At 34.4% G+C, this 12961-nt stretch overlaps 1 protein-coding gene across 3 annotated transcripts in view; it reads right to left on the bottom strand.

The window, feature by feature from the left end:
• LOC130897906 (RNA binding protein fox-1 homolog 1-like) overlaps positions 1 to 12961 on the bottom strand; it is an 82858-nt gene that overhangs the window by 46397 nt on the left and 23500 nt on the right. For 2 of the 3 annotated variants that reach the window (XM_057806855.1, XM_057806857.1), the window contains exons 2-3: positions 743 to 1039; positions 506 to 679 (exon numbers count right to left, since the gene is read on the bottom strand). In XM_057806855.1, coding sequence (XP_057662838.1) covers positions 506 to 679; positions 743 to 1039 — 471 coding nt within the window. Of the gene's footprint in view, positions 1 to 505; positions 680 to 742; positions 1040 to 7377; positions 7407 to 12961 lie in introns of those variants that run through there. The other variant, XM_057806856.1, reaches the window with a different exon arrangement.

Below are 12961 nucleotides of genomic sequence, written 5' to 3'. Positions count from 1 at the left end.
GTTTGAGAAATATTATTGATTTTCAATAGTCCAGTCCATTATTCGAAAAATTTCACTGATTTTAATAATCCAGTCAAAAATGTCATCGATTTTCAATAGTCCAGTCAAAAATTTCATCGATTTTTAAAAGGCCAATCGGGTCAAAAGCTTCCGAATAGTTCCTTCAGTAGGTCGGCCATAAATTGAAAGAAGTCTCTCAATTTTGATGGTAAAATTCAATAATTTGCGTTCGTAAGTCGATTCACGATTGAATTATAAATCAAACTGAACGAGTTTGACAATGACATTTGACACGATTCACACGTCATCTGTCAAAAACAATGTTGCCAAAAAGATACCAAAAAAAAATGGAACGCGAGGTGTTGTTATATTTCTTTTACCCCCTGTAGTTAATATAAAATAAAAAAAATGTATTTCGAAACGTATTAAGTCTAGAGAAAAAATAGAAAAACTATAACAAAATTTTCGATGATCGTTTTTAATGGAAAATTCAAGGAAAACTCACCCCGAACATGGCTCTAAGATCTGGATCCCTAAACCTGAATGGAATGTTGGAAACGTGTAGCCTTTTAGGTTGATTTTTCGAAATATCTGTAGCTGCCTGACCTGCCGATTGATTGGTCGTACCATCCGAAGACTCTGAAGTTGGAGGCGGAACCGAAGAACCATTATCGTTATCCTGAAAACCAGAATTTAAAAAAAATTTAAAAAAACAAATGCGACCATTTTTTTTTAAACTTACGTTTACCGTAGAAATCTGTTCGCACTTGTAATTATTTTGCGACTGTGCCGCCAAAGTCGCCGGACTACACGCTATGCTTACTGGTGGTTCCGCTGTCGGAGGTGGTTGCGGAGGAGGCGGACTGAAAGGCGGTCCTGCGCCCGGCGCCGTGGCACCGGTCGGCGGCGGGAGGAGGGCGGAAACCGCCGGTTTCTCCTCCGCCCCCGGTTTGATTTCGCCGTTTTGCGTCGGGAAACCAGTCGGGGTGGCCGTCGCAGCTCCGGGGAAGGGAGCCGTCATACCCGTCTGGACCATGTGCTGCAACAAATAATTTATTATTCTAAAAAAATATGCGAGGGGTCGTTGAGGGGCTAACGTGACGATTGCTCAACCAGAATTTCGTTAAAAAATAGTAAATATTAACTATAGGTCGAGATAAAACAAAAACGTGTAAATCGAATCGATTAACAAACTAAAACAATCGATTGGGTAATGTGACGGACAGTTGTATCGTTATCAAAAGTACTGCAATCATCGACAGGTTGTTGTAAGTCAGTGCCGACATATTAAATATAGTTTCATTGAGTTTGGAGCTCTCTCAACTCCAATCAACAGAGTAAAATGCTAAATCTGCTCTATATGTAAGGGTGGGTAATCACTTGCAACAAAATACTCCGAACGAACCAAACGCGCGCTATATTAAATTCCTCTAGTACGTTGCGCTGAAGAGAACAAAACGGGCAAAACATTTTCAGAGGTTTATCGGTTCGCCAGTGTTCAGTGGATACAGTTTTGATGTTCGTTGGTGTTTTAACTGTGCTTAGCTGTGGAGTGGAGTGGGGGAAAGTGTTTTGTTTTGTTGTTTTGTATTTAGAAAGACCCAAAAATGGCAAATTCGTATAATGAATCTTTTCCAATTTATTACGAGGGTCTCAACTAATCAGAGATCTTCTATTTCATACGCACCCATGTGTAGTGCTGTGGAGTTCACATTTCGAGATTGTGGATAGAGATTCCGTCCTTTGCGCAACAAAACGTGTAATTCGAGTCGATTAACAAACTAAAACAACCGATTGAATAATGTGAAGACACTGAATATTTCGTATAAATATCTTAATCAGCACAATAATCGAACAGAGACAGTTGTATCGTTATCAAAAGAACTACAATCACCGACAGGTTGTCGTAGATCAGTACCGACATATTAGATATGGTTTCATTAAGTTCCCACTGTTTGGAACCAGAATGTCGTTAAAAAATAGTAAATATTAACCATTGATAGAGATAAAAGAAAAACGTGTAATTCGAGTCGATTAACAAACTAAAACAATCGATTGAGTAATGTGAAGACACTGAATATTTCGTATAAATATCTTAATCAGCACAATAATCGAACAGAGACAGTTGTATCGTTATCAAAAGAACTACAATCACCGACAGGTTGTCGTAAATCAGTACCGACATATTAGATATGGTTTCATTAAGTTCCCACTGTTTGGAACCAGAATGTCGTTAAAAAATAGTAAATATTAACCATTGATAGAGATAAAAGAAAAACGTGTAATTCGAGTCGATTAACAAACTAAAACAATCGATTGAGTAATGTGAAGACACTGAATATTTCGTATAAATATCTTAATCAGCACAATAATCGAACAGAGACAGTTGTATCGTTATCAAAAGAACTACAATCACCGACAGGTTGTCGTAAATCAGTACCGACATATTAGATATGGTTTCATTAAGTTCCCACTGTTTGGAACCAGAATGTCGTTAAAAAATAGTAAATATTAACCATTGATAGAGATAAAAGAAAAACGTGTAATTCGAGTCGATTAACAAACTAAAACAATCGATTGAGTAAGGTGAAGATACTGAATATTTCGTATAAATATCTTAATCAGCACAATAATCGAACAGAGACAGTTGTATCGTTATCAAAAGAACTACAATCACCGACAGGTTGTCGTAGATCAGTACCGACATATTAGATATGGTTTCATTAAGTTCCCACTGTTTGGAACCAGAATGTCGTTAAAAAATAGTAAATATTAACCATTGATAGAGATAAAAGAAAAACGTGTAATTCGAGTCGATTAACAAACTAAAACAATCGATTGAGTAATGTGAAGACACTGAATATTTCGTATAAATATCTTAATCAGCACAATAATCGAACAGAGACAGTTGTATCGTTATCAAAAGAACTACAATCACCGACAGGTTGTCGTAGATCAGTACCGACATATTAGATATGGTTTCATTAAGTTCCCACTGTTTGGAACCAGAATGTCGTTAAAAAATAATAAATATTAACCATTGATAGAGATAAAAGAAAAACGTGTAATTCGAGTCGATTAACAAACTAAAACAATCGATTGAGTAAGGTGAAGATACTGAATATTTCGTATAAATATCTTAATCAGCACAATAATCGAAGAGAGACAGTTATATCGTTATCAAAAGTACTACAATCACCGAGAGGTTGTCGTATATCAGTACCGACATATTAGATATGGTTTCATTAAGTTCCCACTGTTTGGAACCAGAATGTCGTTAAAAAATAGTAAATATTAACCATTGATAGAGATAAAAGAAAAACGTGTAATTCGAGTCGATTAACAAACTAAAACAATCGATTGAATAATGTGAAGACACTGAATATTTCGTATAAATATCTTAATCAGCACAATAATCGAACAGAGACAGTTATATCGTTATCAAAAGTACTACAATCACCGAGAGGTTGTCGTATATCAGTACCGACATATTAGATATGGTTTCATTAAGTTCCCACTGTTTGGAACCAGAATGTCGTTAAAAAATAGTAAATATTAACCATTGATAGAGATAAAAGAAAAACGTGTAATTCGAGTCGATTAACAAACTAAAACAATCGATTGAGTAAGGTGAAGATACTGAATATTTCGTATAAATATCTTAATCAGCACAATAATCGAAGAGAGTTACTGCCGGTTTAATCCACGTCAAAAGTCATCGTACGAGAATTAAAAATGTCAAAGTCAATGTCAGATTTGACGTATTGTCATCAACTCTCGCATAAATGAGTAACGATATTTTTGATTGGCTTGAATTTACACCGGAATAGTATTTCGAAACGGAAAAAAAAGCGAGTAAACTAAAAAAACACGCGATCCTAATTTAGTGATCTATTTGTGTCACATCAGACGCCACGCCAACGAACAAAGGGTTGTTCGAAAATACCCAGTATGTTCGACATGTACAAGTACAGAATATTCTTGGAATATCGAATTTGTGCGCCGCGGAGTTCACGGAACGCTTTCAAGGATAACATTCGGCAGATGCGTATCATTCTTCTTGGATCAAATTACAGATATACAGGGGGTAATATAAAGTGTGATCCCATATCGATTTAGCTCCTTAACTCATAATTCGGTCAAATTAAATTGATCTGCCAGCTTTTGATATTTGAACACCAAACAGGATTCAAGTCCTCGTCAAGTGCGAGAGATTCCTGCCTTAAAGAATTCGTTTCGACGTGTTTCTTGGTTGTTGTGGATGTGCAACAACATTTTGAACATTTGAAAGTTTCGTAATCATTAAAATGTTTAAAAAAAAAGTTTAAACCGGAATTAATCGTCAAATTTAATAAATCGATTATAGAAATTCAATATTTTGTAATTCGAACGACAATTAATACGATGATGGAGGTGGAACGTTGCTATAGGGTTCATTTGATTCGTTTCGACGAGTTTCTTGGTTGTTGTGGATGTGCAACAACATTTTGAACATTTGAAAGTTTCGTAATCATTAAAATGCTTTAAAAAAAAGTTTAAACCGGAATTAATCGTCAAATTTAATAAATCGATTATAGAAATTCAATATTTTGTAATTCGAACGACAATTAATACGATGATGGAGGTGGAACGTTGCTATAGGGTTCATTTGATTCGTTTCGACGAGTTTCTTGGTTGTTGTGGATGTGCAACAACATTTTGAACATTTGAAAGTTTCGTAATCATTAAAATGCTTTAAAAAAAAAGTTTAAACCGGAATTAATCGTCAAATTTAATAAATTGATTATAGAAATTCAATATTTTGTAATTCAAACGACAATTAATACGATGATGGAGGTGGAACGTTGCTATAAGGTTCATTTGATTCGTTTCGACGAGTTTCTTGGTTGTTGTGGATGTGCAACAACATTTTGAACATTTGAAAGTTTCGTAATCATTAAAATGCTTTAAAAAAAAGTTTAAACCGGAATTAATCGTCAAATTTAATAAATCGATTATAGAAATTCAATATTTTGTAATTCGAACGACAATTAATACGATGATGGAGGTGGAACGTTGCTATAAGGTTCATTTGATTCGTTTCGACGAGTTTCTTGGTTGTTGTGGATGTGCAACAACATTTTGAACATTTGAAAGTTTCGTAATCATTAAAATGCTTAAAAAAAAAAAGTTTAAACCGGAATTAATCGTCAAATTTAATAAATCGATTATAGAAATTCAATATTTTGTAATTCGAACGACAATTAATACGATGATGGAGGTGGAACGTTGCTATAGGGTTCATTTGATTCGTTTCGACGAGTTTCTTGGTTGTTGTGGATGTGCAACAACATTTTGAACATTTGAAAGTTTCGTAATCATTAAAATGCTTTAAAAAAAAGTTTAAACCGGAATTAATCGTCAAATTTAATAAATTAACTATAGAAATTTACTATTTTGTAATTCGAACGACAATAAATACGATGATGGAGGTGGAACGTTGCTATAGGGTTCATTTGATTCGTTTCGACGAGTTTCTTGGTTGTTGTGGATGTGCAACAACATTTTGAACATTTGAAAGTTTCGTAATCATTAAAATGCTTAAAAAAAAAGTTTAAACCGGAATTAATCGTCAAATTTAATAAATCGATTATAGAAATTTAATATTTTGTAATTCATCACGTGTATTGAAGTTTACGACGCCTGGCATACGAAATATCAATCAGCCCAACGAACAATGAAAACTCGGTTATGTATTTAAACGTGTTGACGTTGAATGATTATTTTAGGAAGTGTTAAAAGTACCGGTCGAGACGAGCCAAATTTTTTTAAAACTTATTCCGATCGTTATAATCCCTAAATGATTGCATAATGCGGTGTAATATACAATTTAGTTATGAAAATCAATTTTATTTCGACACACCAAAAGCCATTTGAACAATCAATATTTCATAAATACCCACGGCGCTCGTACCGAACTGATAAATGGAAAATAATGTTCACTCCCCGTATAAAATTCGACAGACAAACCGTCAGTCCACGTGGACTCATCATCTCCATTGTTAACATCGAATCATTAACACAAATGCATTTCTATAGGCCGGAGCTCGAAATATTCCAGCCGAAAAGTCTGCGATAAGCAGTGGCGTGGCTTAGTGAGATTCATTTAATTCTCAAATTCCTTTAAATAAATAGAAATATGACGAAATATACACAACAAATTATTTAAAATATATTTGTCCACGTCCCATTAATAATTAGATGTAATTAACGCGTTTTTTTGGTTAGATGGTTTGCTCGGTGGGCTGGGGTTGTCATACCAAACCGTGTCAAAAGCCTTCGATATATCCAATGCGATTCCCCATATTTTTCTACAGTCAGGAAGTCCTCGGTTGGAACTAAAACCATCGATTGGTAGTTACTGGGAACCTTCTGGTTGTTTTTTTTTGTATGGATTGAACCCTAGCACTTTTGCAATCTCCTGGTAAGCGGCGATTGGTGGTATTCCACTTGGGGCAGTCGCTTTATGGATGTTCGAGCCTTTAAGAGGTTTTGCCACATCTTGGTGACGAAATTCTATTTTTTGCAAAGATGTAACAGCTCCAAGAAGACTGGTTGATCAAGAGCAGAGGTCTTAACCTCATGTTAGTAATTTTCGACCCACTTTGAGCGATCAGATTCGACGATAAATAATCGAGGGGGTTTTTGGTATAGATTCAACTAAAAGACTTCGACGTTTTATTGAAAATTTTCAACTAGACAAATTCCAATTGGATTAAAGTACCACCATGACTTTTGTCATTGTTATACGAACTAATTTAGGGAGTTAAACGTTTCCTATTAGTTCAATTAAGCTATGCGGTCATATTTTAAACAGATGTGATCCTGTGAACAATTTAATAAACATTGCAGACTTATAAAGTGATATTACGTCATTCGTAATTGTGTTTATACGGTAATACCAAAAAAAAAATAGTTAACCATGTAAAAAAGTGGAAATATTTATATGATGTAACGGAAATTTTGATAAAACTATTTAAAATATGAAACTAGCTTGAAATATTCCGACTAAGACGTCTCGTATCGTGTGTGTGTGGGAGACGTACCGGAATTTTTTAAAAACGGGCTCTGTTGTCGACGCGCCGCGTTCCGAACTACCGGTATATGCGACAACTAACGAAGCGGAAGGGTAGCTGAGCTATGAAGCTTTTAATAATCATAAATTTCTAAAATTTTGGATTTTTTTTGAAAAAAATACGGATATGTTCGCTAAAATCAATTTTCTTGTATTATTTGGCGATTTAGGTCGAATTTCGAGGTTCATCCATCATCGTTTCATTGAACGAGACATTCCATATACAGATGTGGTTTAGTTAGTTCCAAGTTATCAATAATCACCTTCTGGTTCTGTCGCAAGCGATTGAATGTTTGAAGGAATTCCCTAAGGCGTTGAACTCGGCTCCTTTTTGCACATTTTTCTAACAAACGATTTTAAACGGAAGGGGGATTGATGGTATCAGACTCGGGGGTAATAATGAGCCAGCGTTTGGGAATATTGAGGGTAATTTGGAAGAGAATCGTTTAGGAAAATCGAACTACGGTCTTTGCTATCGTAGTATTGATTTCAAGAAGAAAATAAATGGAATAAAGACCCTAATTTGATGAAGAAAATTCAAAAAGGTTTGTTATACGAGAATTATTGGAAAAGTTTTTGAATTCGACCTAAAGATGTTGGTATAAGTTGGGAAATATATTTGCGCATGCGTTGGGAAATTTTTTCTACAAACAATCAACCTTCAAAAACAAGTCTCTAAAATTTCAGCTCAATGCTCCAATTATTTTGGTGCAAGTGATTTTTTAAACAAGGATATGTTTTTGATAATTATTCGAACAAGTTCGAAAGCCCCTATTTTTAATTCTGAGGACCCTATCGACGTTCTGATTTTTTTCTACAAACAACCAACCCTCAAAAACAAGTCTCTAAAATTTCAGCTCAATGCTCCAATTATTTTGGCGCAAGTGATTTTTTAAACATGGATATGTTTTTGATAATTATTCGAACAAGTTCGAAAGCCCCTATTTCTAATTCTGAGAACCCTATCGACGTTCTGATTGTTTTCTACATACAACCAACCTTCAAAAACAAATCTCTAAAATTTCAGCTCAATGCTCCAATTATTTTGGCGCAAGTGATTTTTTAAACATGAATATGTTTTTGATAATTATTTGAGCAAGTTTGAAAGCCCCTATTTCTAATTCTATGGACCCTATCGACGTGCTGATTTTTTTCTACAAACAACCAACCCTCAAAAACAAATCTCTAAAATTTCAGCTCAACCCTCCAATTATTTTGGTGCAAGTGATTTTTTAAACATGGATATGTTTTTGATAATTATTTGAGCTAGTTCGAAAGTCCCTATTTCTAATTCTGTGGACCCTATCGACGTGCTGATTTTTTTCTACAAACAACCAACCCTCAAAACCAAATCTCTAAAATTTCAGCTCAACCCTCCAATTATTTTGGTGCAAGTGATTTTTTAAACAAGGATATGTTTTTGATAATTATTCGAACAAGTTCGAAAGCCCCTATTTCTAATTCTGAGGATCCTATCGACGTTCTGATTTTTTTCTACGAACAATGAACCTTCAAAAACAAGAATCTAAAATTTCAGCTCAATCCTTCAATTATTTTGGCGCAAGTGATTTTTTAAACAAGGATATGTTTTTGATAAATATTTGAACAAGTTCGAAAGCCCCTATTTCTAATTCTGAGGACCCTATCGACGTTCTGATTGTTTTCTACATACAACCAACCTTCAAAAACAAACCTCTAAAATTTCAGCTCAATGCTCCAATTATTTTGGCGCAAATGATTTTTTAAACAAGGATATGTTTTTGATAATTATTCGAACAAGTTCGAAAGCCCCTATTTTTAATTCTGAGGACCCTATCGACGTTCTGATTTTTTTCTACAAACAACCAACCCTCAAAAACAAGTCTCTAAAATTTCAGCTCAATGCTCCAATTATTTTGGCGCAAATGATTTTTTAAACAAGGATATGTTTTTGATAATTATTCGAACAAGTTCGAAAGCCCCTATTTTTAATTCTGAGGACCCTATCGACGTGGTGATTTTTTTCTACAAACAATCAACCCTCAAAAACAAGTCTCTAAAATTTCAACTCAATGCTCCAATTATTTTGGTGCAAGTGATTTTTTAAACAAGGATATGTTTTTGATAATTATTCGAACAAGTTCGAAAGCCCCTATTTTTAATTCTGAGGACCCTATCGACGGTCTGATTTTTTTCTACAAACAACCAACCCTCAAAAACAAGTCTCTAAAATTTCAGCTCAATGCTCCAATTATTTTGGCGCAAGTGATTTTTTAAACATGGATATGTTTTTGAAAATTATTCGAACAAGTTCGAAAGCCCCTATTTCCAGTTCTGAGGACCCTATCGACGTGGTGATTTTTTTCTACAAACAATCAACCCTCAAAAACAAGTCTCTAAAATTTCAACTCAATGCTCCAATTATTTTGGTGCAAGTGATTTTTTAAACAAGGATATGTTTTTGATAATTATTCGAACAAGTTCGAAAGCCCCTATTTCCAATTCTGAGGACCCTATCGACGTGGTGATTTTTTTCTACAAACAATCAACCCTCAAAAACAAGTCTCTAAAATTTCAACTCAATGCTCCAATTATTTTGGTGCAAGTGATTTTTTAAACAAGGATATGTTTTTGATAAATATTTGAACAAGTTCGAAAGCCCCTATTTCTAATTCTGAGAACCCTATCGACGTTCTGATTGTTTTCTACATACAACCAACCTTCAAAAACAAATCTCTAAAATTTCAGCTCAATGCTCCAATTATTTTGGCGCAAGTGATTTTTTAAACATGAATATGTTTTTGATAATTATTTGAGCAAGTTTGAAAGCCCCTATTTCTAATTCTATGGACCCTATCGACGTGCTGATTTTTTTCTACAAACAACCAACCCTCAAAAACAAATCTCTAAAATTTCAGCTCAACCCTCCAATTATTTTGGTGCAAGTGATTTTTTAAACATGGATATGTTTTTGATAATTATTTGAGCTAGTTCGAAAGTCCCTATTTCTAATTCTGTGGACCCTATCGACGTGCTGATTTTTTTCTACAAACAACCAACCCTCAAAACCAAATCTCTAAAATTTCAGCTCAACCCTCCAATTATTTTGGTGCAAGTGATTTTTTAAACAAGGATATGTTTTTGATAATTATTCGAACAAGTTCGAAAGCCCCTATTTCTAATTCTGAGGATCCTATCGACGTTCTGATTTTTTTCTACGAACAATGAACCTTCAAAAACAAGAATCTAAAATTTCAGCTCAATCCTTCAATTATTTTGGCGCAAGTGATTTTTTAAACAAGGATATGTTTTTGATAAATATTTGAACAAGTTCGAAAGCCCCTATTTCTAATTCTGAGGACCCTATCGACGTTCTGATTGTTTTCTACATACAACCAACCTTCAAAAACAAACCTCTAAAATTTCAGCTCAATGCTCCAATTATTTTGGCGCAAATGATTTTTTAAACAAGGATATGTTTTTGATAATTATTCGAACAAGTTCGAAAGCCCCTATTTTTAATTCTGAGGACCCTATCGACGTTCTGATTTTTTTCTACAAACAACCAACCCTCAAAAACAAGTCTCTAAAATTTCAGCTCAATGCTCCAATTATTTTGGCGCAAATGATTTTTTAAACAAGGATATGTTTTTGATAATTATTCGAACAAGTTCGAAAGCCCCTATTTCTAATTCTGAGAACCCTATCGACGTTCTGATTGTTTTCTACAAACAACCAACCCTCAAAAACAAGTCTCTAAAATTTCAGCTCAATGCTCCAATTATTTTGGCGCAAATGATTTTTTAAACAAGGATATGTTTTTGATAATTATTCGAACAAGTTCGAAAGCCCCTATTTTTAATTCTGAGGACCCTATCGACGTTCTGATTTTTTTCTACAAACAACCAACCCTCAAAAACAAGTCTCTAAAATTTCAGCTCAATGCTCCAATTATTTTGGCGCAAGTGATTTTTTAAACATGGATATGTTTTTGATAATTATTCGAACAAGTTCGAAAGCCCCTATTTCCAATTCTGAGGACCCTATCGACGTGGTGATTTTTTTCTACAAACAATCAACCCTCAAAAACAAGTCTCTAAAATTTCAACTCAATGCTCCAATTATTTTGGTGCAAGTGATTTTTTAAACAAGGATATGTTTTTGATAATTATTCGAACAAGTTCGAAAGCCCCTATTTTTAATTCTGAGGACCCTATCGACGGTCTGATTTTTTTCTACAAACAACCAACCCTCAAAAACAAGTCTCTAAAATTTCAGCTCAATGCTCCAATTATTTTGGCGCAAGTGATTTTTTAAACATGGATATGTTTTTGAAAATTATTCGAACAAGTTCGAAAGCCCCTATTTCCAGTTCTGAGGACCCTATCGACGTGGTGATTTTTTTCTACAAACAATCAACCCTCAAAAACAAGTCTCTAAAATTTCAACTCAATGCTCCAATTATTTTGGTGCAAGTGATTTTTTAAACAAGGATATGTTTTTGATAATTATTCGAACAAGTTCGAAAGCCCCTATTTTTAATTCTGAGGACCCTATCGACGTTCTGATTTTTTTCTACAAACAACCAACCCTCAAAAACAAGTCTCTAAAATTTCAGCTCAATGCTCCAATTATTTTGGCGCAAGTGATTTTTTAAACATGGATATGTTTTTGATAATTATTCGAACAAGTTCGAAAGTCCCTATTTTTAATTCTGAGGACCCTATCGACGTTCTGATTGTTTTCTCCAAACAATTATGAGAAGAAAATGTTTTGTTTTATTTGTTAGATAGGATATTTTCCACGCAACCCTCGTAGATTCACCACAATCTAGATAAATGCGTAATTGTAATTTCAAACACTTGAAACGTTTCGGCTAGCTTCAAACAAATATTTCTCTTTACGTTGATCTGTTTGCATTGTCAACAATACTATTTGAAAGTGATCAGTGAGAACATTACGAGTAAACACCATACAATACACTGTTAAAATATTTACAAAAAAATAACGTCAAAATCGTCTGTAAACTTGTAAAGGAAATAACTTAAATTCGGTAAATAAAACTTGACAACATCGCAATTTTCGTAAGATAACGTTCAACGAACGTCCGCCAGGTGGATTCAAATCAAAGCGAATTAAGCGATTTATTTGTTGGATGTCATCTGTCAAATCAAATGTCACTGCAAAACTCTCGAACGATGTTTGATGACGTGTTATGTGAAATAATGAAGCACGTTTAAAAATCGCCAATATCTAACGAACGGAAATCAATTTCCATTTCCACTCCGCCAGATATTTCTCTTGGAAAGCTGTGGAATCGTTAGCGTAGTGGCGGAGCGACACCTTCCGTAAGGGAGAGAACGAATTTTGCGCCCTTTCCCGGGCACACCGCCTCGTTACCGGGGAACTGTCCCGGAAATTTTCTGGATGTCGTATTAGGGACCAAAGGACGTAATTCGAAGATTGCGACACAAAGGGAGGAGTAGGGAGAAGGGCGTAACACGTATCCAAATTTACAGGATGGACAAATAAATATAAATGATTAACTAGACGTTAAATTAATACTAGTTTCCAAATTAACGTGTTTTTTGGTATTTCCCTGGTATTGACCGATTTTTTTAAGGTCAAGTTCGGCGTTCAACGAATTTTTATTTTTCGTATACAATTTACGAATAATATATTTCACGTTAACGATCACAGGTGCGAGAATTGAACTTTGTTTATTATTTTTTTTAATTTTGGAAACAATTTAGACAACAATAGTCCGACTCGCGCCAAAATCTGATTCAAAACATGGACGTATACATACAATTCTCATTTCAAATTCAGTTTTTGACAGTATTTTTACTTAAAAAACACCAAAAGATT

Source organism: Diorhabda carinulata, chromosome 9, assembly GCF_026250575.1.
Source record: "Diorhabda carinulata isolate Delta chromosome 9, icDioCari1.1, whole genome shotgun sequence".
In the NCBI taxonomy this organism is placed as follows: Eukaryota; Metazoa; Arthropoda; class Insecta; order Coleoptera; family Chrysomelidae; genus Diorhabda; species Diorhabda carinulata.
Note: the sequence above shows the minus strand (reverse complement) of the source record. Positions and strands in the feature narration are given on the sequence as shown.